Raw genomic sequence first — 19915 nt, forward strand, 5'->3', positions numbered from 1 at the left:
TCCATAAGCTCAGTCATTCGCTTTTAACTAGTGTTAATGTTTGGGGTATATACTTCTATAATCCATGATGAATATTAAGAAAAATTAGTGACTGCCCTTTTATACTGTTTTGGTTGACTCTGAAATCGACCTGTTTACAATGTGAAATAATGATAATAGTAAAAAGCCATGTAAGTATTATTATAGTCCTTGGAAATTATTCCTCCTCATCCTCTGTTCAACTTGTGGAATAGCCAGCCAGCTACAAAGTGTGGTGATTTTTGATGTGTAATCAATTCTTGGAGTTAAGCCTATGTAGCTTTAAATAAGAAAGAAAGAAAGAAAAATTAAGAAAGAAAGAAAGAGAAACAGATTTTCAAAACAACATGCTATTTTTTCATTTAGCATCTGGATATATAGTAGCATGTCTAGTTATCCTGAGCTTTTCAACTTATTTTCTTTTATCTGTTTTTTTTAAAAATTACTTTATTTTGGATAGAGCACAGAGCATAACCTTTTGAACATTCGATTCACCAGTTCCATGCCATCTAATTTCCCCAGCTTTTAGCTTCCACAAGAAGAGACTATGAGAAGATTCAGGAGGAGCTGACACGTCTCCAGATTGAAAATGAGGCAGCCAAAGACGAGGTGAAAGAAGTTCTCCAGGCCCTGGAGGAGCTGGCTGTCAATTACGACCAGAAGTCACAGGAAGTGGAGGACAAGACCAGGGCCAATGAGCAGCTGACAGATGAGCTGGCCCAGAAAACGGTTGGAGCATTTGTGTGTAGGGGGCAGGACTTCCTCAGCAGCCAATCGTGTACTTATATTAATGTTTGCTGACAGACACTGTATAGCAAGGCAGTTGGCTGAGTGCTTTTTCAGTGTTAGGCATAGATGCATTCTTTGAAATCCTCCAATTATTGAAATACTTTGTGTAAGTGACTTGTCCATTCCCCCCGGAACTGCATGTCAGAACTGTTTTATATCTAGGGGATTTGTAACACCAACAGGGATGCCCTGTAGGATAGCCAAGAGAGTGCCGACTTTGGAGCCAGAAAAATCCTAGCTAAAAATTTGACTTTACAACTATTAGGCCTTCGTCGAGACATTGAAACTTGAGTATTCATTTCCTTATCTGTAAAAATGGCGATAATAACATGTTCCTTTCAGGGCGCGAGAATTAGTGACAGTTTACATAAAGCACTTAGCACGGACCTGTGCATATGCTACAGTCTTAGCAAATAGGTCTCAAAATATTATGTGAACAGGGGAGAGTGGGTGACCTGTGGAAGGTCTGGGTTTCACTCTCCTTGTTTACACCCTTTCCCCGGAGCTTCTTGTCTTCGCCTAGGACCAAGCTGTCCTGGTTTGTCTGTTGTCCTGTTTTCAGCCAGTGTTTCAGTCTTCACGTTTCCTAAATTTCAGATTCTCCCAGCGAAAGATGCTGCAGGTGAGCTAGTGGCAGAGGGCCAGTGAACATTTGGTGAGGTGGCTGGTGGTGGGATGTGTCCATTTTGTCTTCTTCTACTTGGAAGATGGGTGGTGGGAAGCCGAGTGGCTGTAACTGGCTGCCCTTGGCACTTCGGCCTGATGGCCTGGTGTCATGGAACTGTGCCCAGCCTGCTTTGTGGAAGACGGCCAGTCCTCCCAGGCAAGGGGAAGTAGCAGATAGTGCAGGAAAGCTCTGATCTGCTGACCGTAGAGCTGATAGAAAATGCTCCTTACTCCATACATTCAGCTGCGCGAAGGAAGACTTTGTAATGTTTCCCAAGATGGGAACTACTGCTTCTGTGGATTTTAAAAACAAAATGAAATAAGCAGTGGCAATGCCAAAATAAAAACAGAAACAAGAACCAGAGAAACAAACCAGAAGTCACAGTAGGAAAGAAGGAGACTTAGATTTTCTCTGCTTACTGTTTTCTGCAAGATTCTTTAACTAGTCCTTGGTATTATTTGCTTCCCAAAACAATGAAATGTTTTCCATGATACAAGTTTTATTTTCTGTCAAACCAAAGTACTGCTAGACTGGTTTACAGTGCTATTTTTAGTCGTATCTTTAAAAGTCCTCTAGTAAAAATGCTCTAGTAAAATAGCTGCATATGGAAGAATTACATAAATGTCTTTGCATTAACCTCTGCAACTCCATAATTTAGGGAAATTATTTTCTTTGTTGGCTGAGTTAGTACCAAGACACCAAAAGGTGGCTATTCTGTTGATGTTGAGAGTTTGTTAATTAAAAATATATACATTTGGGTAACATACATGAAGGATGGGAAAGGTTGATTTGTTCATGTTTGGCAGTAAAATGGAGCATCTGCTGTATATTAAGAAGCCATCTCCAGTTGAACCAGACCAATTTTGAAACGAGGTGAAGTGTTCAATTCAGCTTCACCGTGAAGATTGAAAGACTTTTTCTAGGTTGTTTTCGAGACTCACTAATGTCCCTTTGGGCCTTCCAGACCCATCTATTTTGAAGCCAGATGGGAATTTGGAAGTGGTCCCAGGGAGCAGGTGTGTTTGGAAGTGGAGGTGGGGATGCTTGCAGGTATGTTTAGACCCTGGAGAATGTGGACTGAAACAGAACATTTGGTAGGTAGGACGATATGATTACACATAATAAACGTAAGGATTCCTTTTGGGCTTTATTTATTTTTAATAACTTATTTTTAACAACTTATTTAATAACTGACCTGGAAATTGTTGTCTGATATGCAGACAAATGACATATCAGGCCAAGACAAATTCCTTTTCTTATCAGAGAATGCAGTGCTATACTATAGTCTGACTTAAAAGGACTCTTGTGTTGAAATCACATGAAATGATAAAAGAACTCTATCCTACATTATATTATTCTTTGCAATGCCATGTGTATGAAATTGATGAGTGACCCTTTTAATTTGCTGTTAAAATGTGTTTTGCAGACTACATTGACAACCACACAAAGAGAGCTGAGCCAGCTGCAAGAGCTTAGCAATCACCAGAAAAAGAGGGCTACCGAGATCCTGAATTTGCTGCTGAAGGATCTGGGGGAGATAGGAGGAATTATTGGCACCAATGATGTGAAGACTGTAAGCCAGCCTTTCTTTTATCCTCTCTACCTGCTCGTATAATGGCATGATTCTAAGCAAGCAGGGGCTGTGTTTTATTCTCCTAAGTATCCAGTGCATAGCACAGTGTTTTGCATCTGCTATGTGCTTGATAATATTTGAATGAATGAATGAAGGGTTGATTGAATTACTAAGTAAATGATTGGTTAAGGAGGAGAAAAAAATTTACCTTTCAGTTATAGGAAATGTCCTCAAATCTTGGTTGGCCTTATGTAAGTTGACTTATTCCTCAAAATTGCATACCAGTGTCACAGAGGTTTGGAACTGGATACGTTAAGCAGAAGTTCTACCCTCAGAAACGTTTCTCCTTTTCTATGAGAATCCAACAGAGTGAAAATCCCCAGCCAATCAGTATGAATTAGGAGAGCTTTCAGGTGGAAGTAATAGGATTCTAACAGTGGCTTAAAAAAATAAAGCCACATTTAATTATTCACAATATGAGAAGTCTAGAATCTTGTTATTCAGGTTGTGATCTGCATTCACCTGGGAACTTGTTTGAGCTATAGACTCTCAGGCCCACCTCAGACCTACTGAATTAGAATTTTCATTTTAACAAGATTCCCCAGGTCATTCTTATGCTTCTTGAAGTTTTAGAAGCAAAATTTGTTGCAGTATCTCAACAATGTCAGGCATCCAGGCCTTTTCTTTATTTTCTTTCTGCTTTCCTCAGCCTATTGCCTTTTCACATCTGTAGATTTTTATCTCAAGGTAGCAAGATAGCTTCTATAGCACCAATCATCACATTCCCACACAACCACATCCAAGGCAGGATGGGCTGCAAAGGCAGCCAGCTTTCATCCAGGAGGGAACTATAATCCCAGAAATCCCCAATAGACATCCCCTTATACTTTATAAAGGCCAGAATTGGGTCACACGGTCACCCCAAACTTCAAGGGAAGCTGGGAAAGCAAAGAGAAATAGTATTACTATAATGGGCTTAAACTAACCATGATTAACCCCTTGGGTGGTGCACATTGGTGTCACTGATAGCAAGGATGTAAGGGAGATGCGGAGAAAGAGGGTGGTATAACGTTGTCTATGAGTTAGGAATAGAGAGAAAAGAGAATAAACGACGTTATCATCTAAGAACAATTAACAATTTGCCACAATATAGAGAGGACATTGGAAAATAAGATAGTGACATTAAACAAAATAGCTTTTTTGAGGTATAATTGATGTAAAGTAAGCTGCACATATTTAAAGTATACAGTTTGAGAAGTTTTGACATATGTATACACTCATGAAACCATCCCCACAATAAGATAATGAGCATGTCTGCCACCTCCAGAAGTGTGTAGGGCTATTTCTGGTCTCTCTAGTCTATTTCAGTGATCTAATCTTTATGCCAGTACCACACTGTTTTGATTACCATAGCTTTATATGAAGTCAGCCCCTTCTGTGGAGTAGCCATTGTTTAAACGTGTGTGGATTTTAACAAGCCAGGGAATCGTGTTATAGTATTCAACTTCCTCACAGGTCCCTAAAACCAAATTCTTGGAGTTTAGCCCTTCAGCCTTTAAAAGGCCAAATTCTATATCAGTCTGCTTTGTGGGAACACTCAGGTTTTGAGTTGAGATTGTTAAATACTAGAGAAGCCTCCCCAAATTACTTTCGTTTATTGACATTTCTGGGAAACATTGAAAGTCCTCCTTCGATGGTATAATAGGTCTAGGTTTAGAGTATATGACTTCTTGTAAACCCAATCATTCTTTCATGGAACCTCTATTGTAACTGAATATTTCATGAATCTTTGCAAATGAATCTAATTTTAGCGTAGAATTCTCAGGTACTATAAGATTAATCCTTTCCAGTTTGGTGATTTTATATTTGAGGATTTATTTTTAGAAGCATATGTTGGTGTTGAGCTATAAACTTCTGAGGTTGGGGTGATTAAATGGCCCTTGCAATATGAAGGTGCAGTTGATTTATGGGAAGTTGGCGCCTGCTGCTGATAACGATAAAGGAAGATATTTTTATGCTAAGTTCTAAAATAGAGCTGATGAAAAATGCTAATGAAATCAAGGAGTGTCTGGGTGCTTTGGAATTAAAAAAAAGATTCCTTACCTTTGGGATATGAAGTATGATTGAGATTATTTTTAACTACTTTCAATGTTTTTAAGTTATTTTTGGATTCCAGAAATTGGATGCCCTAGTTAATTTCATTGATAACTAATTTCATTGGTAACTTTCACTTATATAGCATCATATTCTTAATCATTCTGTTTTTTTTTTCTTACAATTATGATTTAATCATTAGGGCAATGAAAGCTAAAGGGGAGGAATTATGTGACTTTGGGCAAGTTACTTTACTTCTCTGGGTTTCATTTTCCTAATTTGTAAAATGACAGGATGAGAACAGATTATCTTGAAGGTTGTCAGCTCAGGAATTGCATGAGTTATGTGTATATTTCTTAGATCTATCATTGTGGGTACAGATACTTTTCTTACTGATTATGAGTATTCAACTGAAAAGAAGTATATAATTCAAAAGAAGTATATAATTCTTTTGATCTAAAAAACGAGATCGAGGAAATCTTTTCCAGTGATCTTGTATTTTTATTCCTAAAATGTTGTTCAGTCCCCACAAGGTCCCTCCTGATAGTGCTCTGGGGTGAGAGGGAAAGATAGGTGTTGGAGTCTCCCTCAGTCCTCAGTTCCAGGATATGACAGGCCTAAACAGCAAGGAAACAGAAGAACCCATATTTCTCCAGCTCAATCACATGTGGAAACATTTTCAGAGCCCAGGCAATACTTTAAGTCAACAAAGCAAGATGAGAGCAGCAAATGACAAGATGGGCCTAGTGTTGACTTTATTCAGGTTTATTAGCAAGCCTCCCCTTCCTTTCATGTTCCGATGTCACCGGTCTTTCTTTAAAATGAAGATTTCCAGATTCCTAGCCACAAGCAGAGTAGCAGGTTGAGGTAGAGTAAATGAGATGGATTGGATTAGCTGCCTAATTTTCTTTCAACCTCAGGTCTGGCTGAGGTGGAGGTGAAGAAGTTCAAGCAGGTGACACAGACCCTGGGCCCCAGCTCCATCAGGGACCTGACTATGGGTGGACCAGAGATGCAGATAAAACTGCTCCAGATCCCGGGTCTGAAGTCAGTCCTCATCACCGACAGCTCCCTTTCCATCAACTTCTTCAACACAGCCTGGGGTCTGCTGGGTCTGGGGTCTGAGGTCCAGTCCCCAGCCAGAAGGGTGACTGGGGTCCCCACCCCCAGGAGGGCTTGCTTCTTCAGTCCCATCTTGCCCCTCAAGCTCTTGGAAGCAACTGTATCATACCTTAGCTCTGTACTGCACTTATAAATAAACCTGACAATTCTGGGCATTTTTTTTAAAAAGGATTTTTCCCCCCCCAAATTTTTATTTATTTATTTATTTATGGCTGTGTTGGGTCTTCGTTTCCGTGCGAGGGCTTTCTCTAGTTGCAGCGAGCGGGGGCCACTGTTCATCGCGGTGCGCGGGCCTCTCACTTTCGCGGCCTCTCCCGTTGCGGAGCACAGGCTCCAGACGCGCAGGCTCAGTAGTTGTGGCTCACGGGCCTAGTTGCTCTGCGGCATGTGGGATCTTCCCAGACCAGGGCTCGAACCCGTGTCCCCTGCATTGGCAGGAGGATTCTCAACCACTGCGCCACCAGGGAAGCCCTAAAAAGGATTTTTTAAAGTTCCATTTTGACTTTGAGGTCTTAGAATGTGAACAGTCACCTCACTTACCTCTTACTTGACCTGGAAATGGCACCTTGCTCAGCTGCTCCATGCTCTAGAGTCATGGGGTGGGCATGGGGGGTGACTCCTTCCATACAGGCAAGATGGAAGGAGAGGCAGCCTCTTCTGCTGGATTAGTCATCCATACTGGATCGCACAGCCCAGTACGTACATTGGAGTCATTGCCAGACCCAGGGGAGAGGTATGAAATATTAGTGCAGCAGCAAACTCTGATTCTTCTTTTTGAAATAACAGTATATACTGGAATTACTGAAAACTCTGAACTAAACATGACTAAATATATGAACTCATAAGTTGTAAGAAACCTTACAGTTAAAACCATTTGTTTGGAGTATTGTTTTTTTCCATCAGGTGTGGATTCAAAATCTCCTTTTAGACCTCCTAGGACAAGTGTAGGCTTCAGAAGTTATGGTTCTGTTTTGGGGGAAGAAATATCCAGCTCTCACTTTGGAGGAAGCCCATTATTGTACATTTTCTTCACTCTTCCCCGATTCACATGGGACCTGGGCATAGCATACAAAGTGTCCTCATCTAAGGAGAGCCTTAGAGGAGGAGATGTTTGTTCCCTTCTCATGATGCTCTACCTCTTGGTTCAGCAATGTTTTCCCACCAGGAGATGGTGTAGGTTGTGAATTCCACATGAAAGAGATGGATGGCCCCTTACCGTTATACAGAAAGACAATATGCAGGCACACCTGGTCAGGCTAAAGAATGAGTTTCTCATCTCTGTTCCACATTGGACCAGTCACAAAGGCAGAAGAACAAAACTGAACTTAAAGATGGAGGGATTTTCTCACCCGTTACCTCCATAGCATTGGATTATAAAAGGAATGTAATGAGGAGTGGTGTTGGCAGGCAAATCGTTGGTAGTCAGAAATGTAACTAACTGATTAGCAAGACACTCCATCAAAGTAAGATGGAGCCAGATATTGATTCTCGTGGATTTTCTTGCTGTTAACATAGATTCTGCATTGTGTTGATGGACACTGGAGTCATTTAACAAATACTGTTGTGGAATTTTTAGGGGAAGGTTGACACCAAATCACAGGCACTCAGCACTGTCTAGCGTACTTCCTATCTGCTACCAATTTTCCGGTTGATACACGATTCCGTATTCCTAGCTCTTAAATGTTTACTGAAGAAATAGTCATACGATGAGTTAATGACGGCAATAATGACAAAAGTGGGCAGTGAACTGTGGAACATCAAAAAAACCATAGTTGGAATCATTGTCTTAGAACCAACTGAAGCCTCTGTTCACGGGCTGGGTACTGGCCAGGGCTCTTGTTTTCTCCTGAGGTGCTAGGATGCCCTCTGGTGGTTAAACAAAATATGCACACAGTTGCTTTGCTCATGTGGTCAGTTGCCCTTCAAGACCATCTCTGCATCTCAGCACATGGGTTTTTATCCCAAGTAGCTTGCTGCAGTGTTTGTTTCCAGTAGAACTCTGAAAATTAGACAACAAACATGAGATGGTACAGGAATGCTGGTTGTCAGAATCTTTTCTTCTAAAGGTGGATTTACATTGTTATTCTTAGGTGATCTAGATTCCTGTGTGCTTGGAAGGGACAGTTGTGTAGAGGCAGGGAAACAGATGGGTAGTAATGAGAAGTTACACAGGAAAATTTTCATCCAGAGGTACTTTTGGTAATAGTACATTCTTAGTCATTAGATTTTTTGTTTAATCGAAGACTACATAGAAAATCCTTTTTATTTCAACCCTTGCTTATGGGAACATATTCAAGCTATTAGACTGCTTGCCTCTCTGGATAGCAGATTATAGAGAACATAATTGAAATTTTGATTTGACTTCTTATGGGGACTCAGAGTCACCTTAGGAACACTGGGCTTTGCTGCTCTTCCAGAAATGTAAGTGTAAGACATTGAATGGAACACCTCTTCAGAGTTATCTCTTTTTAAAATTTCGATGTCTTTTTCTTCTATCATCTCTTTTATCCTAAAAATCAGTTGTAATGAAAAACCTGGTTAATTGAAGATTATGTTAGTAGAGGTTTTTTTTTTTCTTTTTAATAAATTTATTTATTTATTTATTTATTTTTGGCTGCGTTGAGTCTTCGTTGCTGCGCGTGGGCTTTCTCTAGTTGTGGTGAGCGGGGGCTACTCTTGGTTGCAGTGCATGGGCTCTCGGTGCATGGGCTGCAGTAGTTGTGGCACGTGGGCTTCAGTAGTTTTGGCTCGCGGGCTCTAGAGCGCAGGCTCAGTAGTTGTGGCGCACGGGCTTAGTTGCTGCGTGGCTTGTGGGATCTTCCTGGACCAGGGCTCGAACCTGTGTCCCCTGCATTGGCAGGCGGATTCTTAACCCCTGCACCACCAGGGAAGCCCCCAGCAGAGGTTTTTTTTTTTTTTAAAGATTTATTTGATTGATTGATTGATTGATTGCTATGTTGGGTCTTCGTTTCTGTGCTAGGGCTTTCTCTAGTTGCGGCAAGCGGGGGCCACTCTTCATCGCGGTGCACGGGCCTTTCGCTATCGCGGCCTCTCTTGTTGCGGAGCACAGGCTCCAGGCGCGCAGGCTCAGTAGTTGTGGCTCACGGGTCTAGTTGCTCCGCGGCATGTGGGATCTTCCCAGACCAGGGCGCGAACCCGTGTCCCCTGCATTAGCAGGCAGATTCTCAACCGCTGCACCACCAGGGAAGCCCCCAGCAGAGGTTTTTAATTGAAAGTTTTACCTGAGGTTTCAGAGAACTTGGGGTTGAACGTATAGTACTTTTTAGAGAAAAATTCTCAGCTTGTGGTCCTACAATTAGGGTTTCTTAACCAGAAATCCACAGACATCTTGAGTTCCCATGGACAGGTTTCAGGGCCCCCATGAACCTCTGGAAATTGTAGGCATAGTTGAGTGTGTTCCCTCCTGTGCTCAGTTGGCAGATGTGAATGGAGTCATTGAGGAGGAATTCACCATGGCCCGGCTGTACATCAGCAAGATGAAGTCGGAGGTTAAATCTCTGGTGAACCGCAGTAAACAGCTCGAGAGCGCCCAGATGGACTCCAACAGGAAGATGAATGCCAGTGAGCGGGAGCTGGCAGCCTGCCAGCTGCTCATCTCCCAGGTAGGCCACGCCTTTCTTCCTCATTTCACACCCCTGTGCTCTGGAAAATCTGCTTCCTCCATGCTCTTACTGGGGCCGATGGTGCATAACAGGGATCGTTGATGGACTTCGCTTTACGTAAGGCTTGTCCGTGGCCTCCCAGGCAATGACAGCCCCGGCTTATTTCTTAAGGCTAGGTTTAGTTGTGTGAATTACATGGATTACCTTCAGTCCCTGTTTAAAGGATGTGTCTATATATCTTTATCTAGCTAAGTAGGTAGGTAGGTAGGATAGATAGAGATATGTAATGAATGGACAAGACTGGGTGGCATCTAAAACTCCTATCAACTAAGGCAACATTCTTTCGTCTTTTAATCTCTACCACAGGTCCAATTTAATATGGGACAACAGAAACTACCATCACTACTACTATTATTAATAGCAGTAGCAGTTATCCTTTTACTGAGTGCTTACAACGCACCATATACTATGTTAAGCACTTTACGTGCATTCTCTCACTTGATCTTTAAAAAATTCCTGATGGGCAGGTTTTATGATTGTTCCTGTTTTTTTAAGTAAGGAAAATGAGACTTGAAAGGTTAAATATACTGTCCAAACTCATATAGCCAGTGAAAGGTGGAGCTGGGACTCAAACGAAACTGTGTGTGCACTCAAAACCTTGAAGGAATCTTCAAGCTCCTGGGGCATATTTCATTCTCTCAATGAGTAAGGCTACTCTTCTTCCATTAGAAGGGTATTTTCATTTTAGTAAGGTGGTTTTAGAAAATAGCAGCCTCGTTTCTGACCTGCCACTGATACCTGAGCTTGGTGTGTGGGCTTGAGGCTTCTGTGAGTGGTCCAGTGTGAGCTGCTCACTGCCTTAGTCTAGGCATTAAAACAGCTAAAGTCATTTGGGGTAAACAGATACCAGTATGGAATGGCACATCAGACAGTGCTGAGAAACAGACAAAAGCATATTTCATCCTGTATGCTTTTAGACATAGGAATGTGTCATCATAGAACCATCTCCTTGTCTCCTACCATAATCATCTAAGGGATGCAAATTAAAACACCAAGGTTCCATTTTATAAATAACATAATAAGCAAAGATATATTAATATTTAAGAGATTATTCAGTGCTGGTGTGTGATAGTGACATTTACTGAGAAAACTATAATTTGGTCAGTCCTTTTAGAAAGGACCTTGGGAATCAAAAACCATAAAAATGTAAGTATACTTTGGTCCAGTAATTTCACTTATAGCATTTTTCATTGATAATGAAAATTTTTCATTTCATATGGTATTATCATTCCCTGATTAAAAATATTAGCACTTATATATGGAAGATGTTTAGTGCAGTATTACTTTCATTTTAATTAAATAAAATAGGCAACTATCTATTGAGAGACTAATAACATAAAGTGACATGGAAGGATTTATGCAGCTCTTACAAAAAATTGATAAAACCCAGTCATTTGGAAAGTATAATTATATAAAGTTAAGTAAAAATGAAAATGCTGAGTTACAGATCTATGCTATGCCTTGCAACTTGGTAAAATATGCATTCATATAGATAAGACCAGGAATATAGGGGGAAATGGTTAATAAATTAGAGTGGTTAATGGGTGAAATTTATACTACTTTTTCTGTATTTGCTTTACTGTTTGACATTTTTATAATTTGTGAACGTTGAGAGGAAAAACACTAAACATTAGGACATAGTACACCTCAAGTCTAATTTCCAGATCACCTGTTACCCTGAGAGCATGTGCTTCTGGAGGCCCCTAATATTTGGAGGCCAAGGCAAGAGCACAGACAGAGGCCCTGCGGCCTGCAGCCCAGTGTCTCTCCTTCCATCTGGACGTACCAGCCTCCATGTCCAAGTCGAGTCCTTTCTGCACGTTCTGTGAACTGATGGAAGTGTGTAACTGTGTCAGCTGTAATCTATGTAAATGGAGGATGGGAGCCACACTGCTGGTCCTGGGAGTGGCCTTAGGGCCATTGGAGTAAGGAGTTTCTAGGTTCCCAGACTCACTGTGGTCTAGAAGAGGTGGGCACGCTCCCTTGGCATATGAACTTGGCTCAGTGGAGTGAGATGCAGCCAGAGGACCGCCCAAGTGGGGTGCTCTAAAGTGTAGGGCCCAGGACAGTTGCCCAGATCTTAGAGTGACACTCACTCAGCGTATATGAGATCGGAGTCAAGAATATTGGGATGGTTTTAGTTAGACAGTGCTTTCTGCATTAGCAACAAATACAGTTTTCCATTAGGTGCTATTTTGTACTCTGCTACAATTTACGTAAAGCCAAAGATTCAGTCATAATTGCCTGGGGTTCAAAAGTAAGAGAAATCTTGGCTCTCTATTTTCTGACATGATCTAAGGAATCTGACAAAATATTTCCAGCTAAAATGATGTTATCTCCTTTGTTTACACTCTTCCTTGTCACCAAAAGCTATGCTTATAAAACAACTGCTCCAACAGGGTCCCATTTCCCAGAGGTTATTTCATTAGATTAGAGCTCAGTCTCCAGAGTGTTCCTGCCTAAATATGAACCCTGTAGATCTGGAGGGGGGAGTGTCTGCATATTTCCATCTGCCTAGAAGTGACTACTGTCCCTATTCAGTCACGAGCTCTCATTCATTCATTCACACCATTATTATTTATTAACTCTCTATTTTCATGGAGCTAACAAGTAGAAAAAAAATAGATAAATCAAGCAGAAGTTAGGTGCTATAAGAAAATGTTGGGGCCTGAGTGATAAGGATCCAGCCAGGACCATGTCTGGGAGGGTGCTGGGGAGAGCTTCCTAGGGAGAGGAAAATGTAAATGCAAAGTCCCCGAGACGGGAATTGGTGTGTTTGAGAGACAGAAAAAGACAAGACGTAATATTTGAGTTCCAAAGAAGAAATCCAGAGGTGCAGTTTCAAAGCACGAAGCCCTCAGCCTTGACATTTTCCCAGTCCCTTTCTCTGCAGCCCACTCTGTTTTCTGTAAGGAGGAAAAGCAGCTTGGGCATTGGTACCTCACTTAAGAGGACAGTGAGGAAGGGCACGGCCATGACTGGGTCTGTGGGGAACGAAGCAGAGAAGCACATGGAAGAAAAAGGACAGATCCCAAACAAAGGGTAGAATATGCACCATTTGGATGCTGGGACTCAACAAAAAGGACTCGAGAACTCCTCCTCTCTTGCGTCGTCCCGTCAGACAGTCCCGGGCAAGCCAGGGTGGCCACTTGCTAGTCATTCACTGCTCCCTTTTTTTTTTTTTTTTTTTTTAATTTATTTTTATATTTATTTTTGGCTGTGTTGGGTCTTCGTTTCTGTGCGAGGGCTTTCTCTAGTTGCGGCAAGCGGGGGCCACTCTTCATCGCGGTGCGCGGGCCTCTCGCTATCGCGGCCTCTCTTGTTGCGGAGCACAGGCTCCAGACGTGCAGGCTCAGTAGTTGTGGCTCACGGGCCCAGCTGCTCCGCGGCATGTGGGATCTTCCCGGACCAGGGCTCGAACCCGTGTCCCCTGCATTGGCAGGCAGATTCTCAACCCCTGCGCCACCCGGGAAGCCCTCACTGCTCCCTTTTATCTGTTTGCTTGTTTAAAGCATGAAGCCAAGATCAAGTCCCTGACCGACTACATGCAGAACATGGAGCAGAAGCGGAGGCAGCTGGAAGAGTCGCAAGACTCGCTCAGCGAGGAGCTGGCCAAGCTCCGAGCCCAAGGTGAGCAACTGACCACTTTGCAGGTGTCTGACTCCCAGCCTCAATCACACACTCTCTAGTTGGCTGGACTCATGATGCTTAATTTTGCTCAATTAAAGCATTTCTAGGTCTACTGAAAACAATGGCATAATTGGGCGGGGTCGGGGGGGGAGAGAAACGTCTGGAAGACTGCCCCCACCCCATATCTGCTCCTCTTCCCATTTTCCCTCAGTCCACCCTGCTGCCCAAGTCAGAATCCTCTCCCTTCTTTACCTCCTGCGTCCGGTCTGTCCCCAAGGCCTGTCCATTCGACCTGCCAGGTGCTTCTCTGGTTCTGCTCTTCTCCGTCTTCACTGTCGCTGTTCCTTAATCCTAATTAAGAATTGTGGCCACATCCATCTACCGGGGAGCTCGTCTCCAACCTGCTCTAGGCTGACCACTGGGCTGTATTCCAAAGGAGGATTCCAAAATCAAGTTCTACCTCGGGTCCAACCCCAGGCCTCTGACCCTTCCCTGGTGTCCTGTTGCTCTTAATATAAAGCCTGAACGTGCACCCACGGCTTACCTGCATCCCCCATCCTTTGAACAATCTCTTCCTTTGCCAGGCAGTCTCCTGACCCCCTTTGTGGAGTGAAGTGCCCAACACATAGGAAGCACTCAATAAATGTGAATAAATAGAAGAGATTTGAGAGAAATGACTAGAAATGTAGAAACCAGAACAGGATTAAGAATGTAGGTGTTGTGGTGAAACGGGAACACACAGATCATATTATGAGTTGCAACAAAAACTGGTAGAGTCCCTTTGGAAAGCATTTTGAAAATACATATTAATAATTCCAACACTTCTCATACCTTTTGCTCCTCAAATCTCATATATTCATTGCAGAATTACTTAGTGAAAAAAAAAAGGAAAGGAAGCCACCTAAATGTCCAACAGTTAAATGAACTATGGTATGTTGTTTAAAAGAACAGTTTTTTTCATCTTGGAGATGAAGTACATGAAGGCCGTGCAGCAGTGCTTACAATGCATTAGATTAAACATCATAATATGTAATTTCATCTTTACTGTGGTTATAACATTTAAAAATCAATAGATGCTTATGTTCCAAGGCCTGTAAATTAATATTTGAAAGGAAATGGTTTTGAGAGGGTAATAGGATTGGCGATGATGCTATCCTTTTTTATTTCCTTTATTGTCGTATAGTCATTTGCTCAGTAAATACATTTTGCTTCAAATGCCAAGGTAAATTAACGATGAAAGAGAAAACACTCACCCCCGCTTTGACCTTGTAAGGTTTTCTTTATGTGCTAAAGGGTGTTAGAAACAGAATGCTCCACCCAAAACTTGACATGGAAAAGAACTTTTCCCTCTGGTAAATGGCTTCTGCAGTGGTGCCACTGAGTGGAAACAAAATCAAAGCAAGAAGAGCTGAAATAAAGTGAAACAGACTAGAGAGGATACTTAATGACTTGAATGTCACTGTCCGAAACACTTTTGCTCCCTCCACCTCGGGCTGCCCATTGCCAGCTGTGCTCAGGGAGGGCCACTGACCAAGAATAGGCTGGGACCGGTCCCTCCCTCCCAGAGGTGTGCCACATAACAGCCCTGCCCCCAGTACGAGGCGTGGCCTTCCTGTTTAGTCTGGAGAGTGTTATTTTATATTTCCATTTTCTTTGTGCCTATCCTTAGATTGTTTTCCTGCTCCAGATTCTTAGAGAATACCCATGGGAGGTAAATTAGCTCTTTCCAAAACTCTAATAGTGGCACGAATCCAAACACCACTAATATTCGCAGAGTGCATTATCACTGACAAAGCACGTTTATGTGTGCTGCCCAGGAGTAGCTCACCAGGCCTGGCGGGGGGGGAACCAGTCCTCCGAGGCGTGAGGTGACAGCTAGGTCAGCTGCAGCGTGACCACTCCAAGTTAGCACTTCCTCTCCAATCGCCACTGTCCCTGAAGGACTTCGATAATCTCCCAGGAGAGATCAGCCTTGATTTAAAAAGCCAGAAGTCCTCCTTCAGAGGCACGTTCCTTTATACTATGGTTGTAATTGGTAAGATAAGCTGATGTTTCACCCCATTCTTTTTTTGTTTTCTAATTTTTACTTTTGGGTGTGAGTCCTGCCAGTTAAATCTTAAATCATCATTTAAAATTCAAAACAGAAAAAATGCATGAAGTCAGCTTCCAGGATAAAGAAAAGGAACATCTGACCCGGCTGCAGGATGCTGAGGAAATGAAGGTGTGTACGCAGCCCCTTCCAGGAGCCCAGCACGTGTTTGGACTGGATTTCCTTGATCTAGGAAAATCCAACTCCTTCAGAGATGTGTGTGGCAGGGTAGGAGGGAGGGGGGTTGGGACCGGGGCTGAGCATCAGAGCTGCTCTCAGAGTGTGGCTGGGCTTAGCAATGAGATGGAGGTGGAGGTGTCCAGGAATCCCGAGGTGTCTGTAGATAGTAGTTATGTTGTATTGGTACATTTCTCTTCCCGTTCATGACCAAGAAGGAGAGAGCACACCTTCCAGTTACTGCATGGGGCCACTCGGCACAACTTCTGCAGAAATGGTCACCCCTTCTTTGAATGGAAGGAAACATCTCTCCCCTCTATCTTTTAAAGAAACAGCCCAAATTTGAGCTTTCATCTTAAACATAGAGATCTTTATTTTTGGTCACATTTTAAACAGAAAAGGAAAAGTGGGAAAGATGATTGGGAAATAAGATTTTTAGGTGGATACAATGAGATAGGGAGAAAATGTGGAACTTTTGATTAGCTTTAGGCAAACCCCTCTCCAGGGTTTGCATCACTTTGGTGGAAAGGTCTCCTTTGACTATCACTGTAAATCCATGCAGTGGGCAGGGCCGGGAAATTATCTACATTTTACGGTGAGGAAGTGCAACTCCCACAGGTTCCATGGCTTGTCTGAGGTCACCCAGGTGGTAAGAGGTCCATGCCCTCTGACTGACCTGGCGAGAGAAGCCGTGTGGCTCAGATGAGCTATAGAAGGTCAGCGGGAGACCCTTTACTCATGGAATGGGCTAATTTGCCCGTAGGGACCGCTCAGTTTTATAACAGATCCTTGAGTTTTGTTGTCCCTGTAAAGCACGGTGGGTTCTGAGGGCCCCGGTTTGGGGATCTGACAGCTGAGGGATATGGGGTAGGAGATAGCGAGCAAGGGCTTTGTCACAGAGCCGGCTGAGAGCCAACGAGCGGCTGATGCATCTCCCCCGGCCTGGGTTACAGAAGGCGCTGGAGCAGCAGATGGAGAGCCACCGGGAAGCTCATCAGAAGCAGCTGTCCAGACTCCGAGATGAAATCGAGGAGAAGCAGAAAATCATCGATGAGATTCGGGAGTGAGTGGGCCTGGGGGCTCGTGGGGCGTTGGGGCGGGCACGGCCCCTGGGCCAGCCTGGAGGTCTCTGCTTTCCCCGCCCCACGGACCCGGGGCTCTGCCCTGGTGCCTCAGCGAGCTGGACGTGATGCTTCTGCGGTCTGTTCCCCACCTGGAGCCGAGCCTCCGGGGGCTCTGGTGGGCAGGTGGCAGGCGGGCCCAGCTGCCCTGCCTGGTCCCCGCGGAGCAGGGGCACGTTGGTGATTCAGCTGGGCAGACACATACCTCAGAAGGTGGGGATGCTGTTCCTATGAGAGGATGAAAAAAAACCCAAAAAAACCTGAATTGGTTCTGCTTCAGCGTTTCTGATGGGTTAAGAAATGCTCCAGAGAAGACTGTCAGCTCCCGCTGCCTCAGCCCAACACATACCTGAACACGGCACGCCCCAGAGCCACCTGCTTGCAGGGGCACACTCCTTAGGGACCCGTGCTGTTGTGTGTCTGTCTGCGCTCGAGGGCATTGCAGCTGGTCTCAAGGCCATTCTCCTGTTGTAGCTGCTGAAGAGCCCCCTGCTCAGTAATTGCCCCTCCCCACTCCTCTCACTTTCCCGCCTCATCAACACAAGTCCCCAGGCTGTGTTTAAATGCCCCAAATTAAAGACAGAGGAAAACAAAGAAAACCAATTATATTGAAATACACTTCCACCCACTGACACCCTCCTCCCCTGTCCTCCCCCTCCCAGCCACCCCAGGTCTAGACTACAGGTTCCCTCCTCTCTGTTTCTATAGATGAAGAAACATTTCTATATGGGAAGCAAGATTAAATGATTTACTTAGGGTCACACTGCCAAACAGGAATCAAACTGGAGTTGGAGTTTAATTCTCTCTCAATGTCCATGAGCTACTCACACAGCACATTTGCATTTTAAAAGCAAACGTGTAAATGATGTGATGGGGCTCTGTGCACAGTCTACCTAGGAAAGCACTTAGCATCGCCTCTCCCCTTCTTTTGGTCCACCCCCATGCTCCCACTTATGTCCAGCTTTCCCCTTTAAGTGTGACTCTTATTTGTTATGCTGATGAATCACCCTCAGATTGTTCAACTGGAAGGGGAGGGGAGGGAAGGAAGGTGAGAGAGATGGAGGGTCTCTGAGTGAGTTGACAAGTGGGGACATTTCCTTGGCCTTTGCGTTTCACATGGGTTTTCCTTCGGAGAGTGTATCATCTGTTGTCTACAGTCATGTAGGCATGGCCGTATGAAAGGTTTTATAAGGACCGGGCTGATGTAAATGGTGACCAAATACCCCCAACCGGATGGTGAGTTTCTTTTTTGCAACAGCCCCTGGACTTTCTTTGTGTTTCCCCTCTCTGACCACTGCCCCCTTTCGCCCCCAAGACTTCACAGAACAGAACTGTCCCTATGTCAGCTAGGGATTTGGATTTAGGGGATGTTTTTGGAGCATCAGACCAGAGAGGAAGGGAAGGTCAAAGTGGCCAAATAAGGTTCTGGGAGTGCGTATGTACCATCTGTAGGGCGGAAAAGCAGAATTCTTACCGGGCTCTGTTTTTCTGTTTTAAAATATCGGCCCCTTTCCCATCTCATTATTTTCCCTCCCAAAGCTCTTGCGCAAGCCAACTATAAATACATTCTCAAAGCCTTATGTTTCATGCCTCTTAGATGTTCCCAGAAATTCGTTTTCACTTGGGCAGGGAGGAAGCTGTGAGGTTGTTCTCTGATCCCTCCAAATCTTCCAGAATTGCCACCTTTATTGCACAGGGCTAATGGGGTTAGAACAGAACCACGTCTTTAGCAGCATGACTCAGAATTTCAGGCTGATGTGGAAATGTACTGCTTTTTCCTCTCCATTTCAGTTTGAATCAGAAGCTGCAACTGGAACAGGAGAAGCTCAGTTCTGATTATAACAAGCTGAAAATAGAGGACCAAGAGAGAGAAATGAAATTGGAAAAGCTCTTGTGAGTGTGCTTTAAAATTTCCTCTGTTTTCTCTCATCGTCTAGAAGTTTTTTTTTTTTTGGCCAACTGCACGGCACGCGGGATCTTAGTTCCCTGACCAGGGACCAGGGACCGGACCCATGTCCCCTGCAGTGGAAGCACAGAGTCTTAACCACTGGACTGCCAGGGAAGTCCCCCACCGCCCTGCAAAGTCTTAAAAAATCTGCTTTGGTGATTCAGATACCCAAATATTCAGATTAGGTCAGGCCAATTTAAAAACAGACCATGGCCATTTGGGTGAGTTGGTTTGTTTTGTTGACTTATCTGCAGATGCAAATGGTATCTGTGAGAATCTCTGATGCCCCTTTGGTGGTTCACAGTTCCTTTCTGTTTTTTAGATTGCTCAATGATAAAAGAGAACAAGCCAGAGAGGACCTCAAAGGGCTGGAGGAGACAGTGGTATGTTGACATGTTTTCCAACTCATTTTAGTCTCAGAGACCAGATTGGTTTATGATCTTTTGAATTTGTTTCTTCTAAAATTTTATTTGTGCATGCCTTTCTTGAATATCATTTTAAACATAAAACTTCCTATGGAAACATGAGAGCTGTAGAATTTATTCCCCAGGTCTTAACAGAGTGACTAACCATCAATCCATCCATCCGTCCATCCATCCATCCTTAAGACTGTAACCATGAAGCCCTGACTGAGATTTAAACTCAAATCAGGGCCTGCAATTTTACAGCCTCTGTGTGTTGTGACTTACTTCCATGCAACAATCAATGGATATTTATTGAGCACCTACTGAGGGCTGGCATGCTTTTAGGTGCTTGAGTTGCATCAGTACAAAACAGAGTTAAGGTGCTGGCCCTTGTGAAGCTGTCTTTCACCTGGGGGAGACAGACAGTGAGAAATAAGGATGTAGATCATGACCTCCATTAGATGGTTATAGAAAGCGCAGTGGGTACTGGTTTGGGGCAGCCCCACTGGGAGGTGACATTTGAGCAGGAACTTGAAGCGAGTAAAAGAAGGAGCCATGGGGATGTCTGGGGAAGGAGCCTTCCAGGAGAGGCAACAGCCA

General features: G+C 43.7%; 1 protein-coding gene across 2 annotated transcripts in view; it reads left to right on the forward strand.

Annotated features, from left to right (window-relative positions):
* KIF5C (kinesin family member 5C) overlaps positions 1-19915 on the forward strand; it is a 162119-nt gene that overhangs the window by 131614 nt on the left and 10590 nt on the right. For both annotated transcript variants that reach the window (XM_061199905.1, XM_061199916.1), the window contains 8 exons: positions 541-747; positions 2901-3047; positions 9698-9886; positions 13459-13576; positions 15721-15797; positions 16796-16905; positions 18755-18856; positions 19234-19294. In XM_061199905.1, coding sequence (XP_061055888.1) covers positions 541-747; positions 2901-3047; positions 9698-9886; positions 13459-13576; positions 15721-15797; positions 16796-16905; positions 18755-18856; positions 19234-19294 — 1011 coding nt within the window. The remainder of the gene's footprint in view (positions 1-540; positions 748-2900; positions 3048-9697; positions 9887-13458; positions 13577-15720; positions 15798-16795; positions 16906-18754; positions 18857-19233; positions 19295-19915) is intronic.

Source organism: Eubalaena glacialis, chromosome 1 (genome assembly GCF_028564815.1).
Source record: "Eubalaena glacialis isolate mEubGla1 chromosome 1, mEubGla1.1.hap2.+ XY, whole genome shotgun sequence".
NCBI lineage: Eukaryota > Metazoa > Chordata > Mammalia > Artiodactyla > Balaenidae > Eubalaena > Eubalaena glacialis.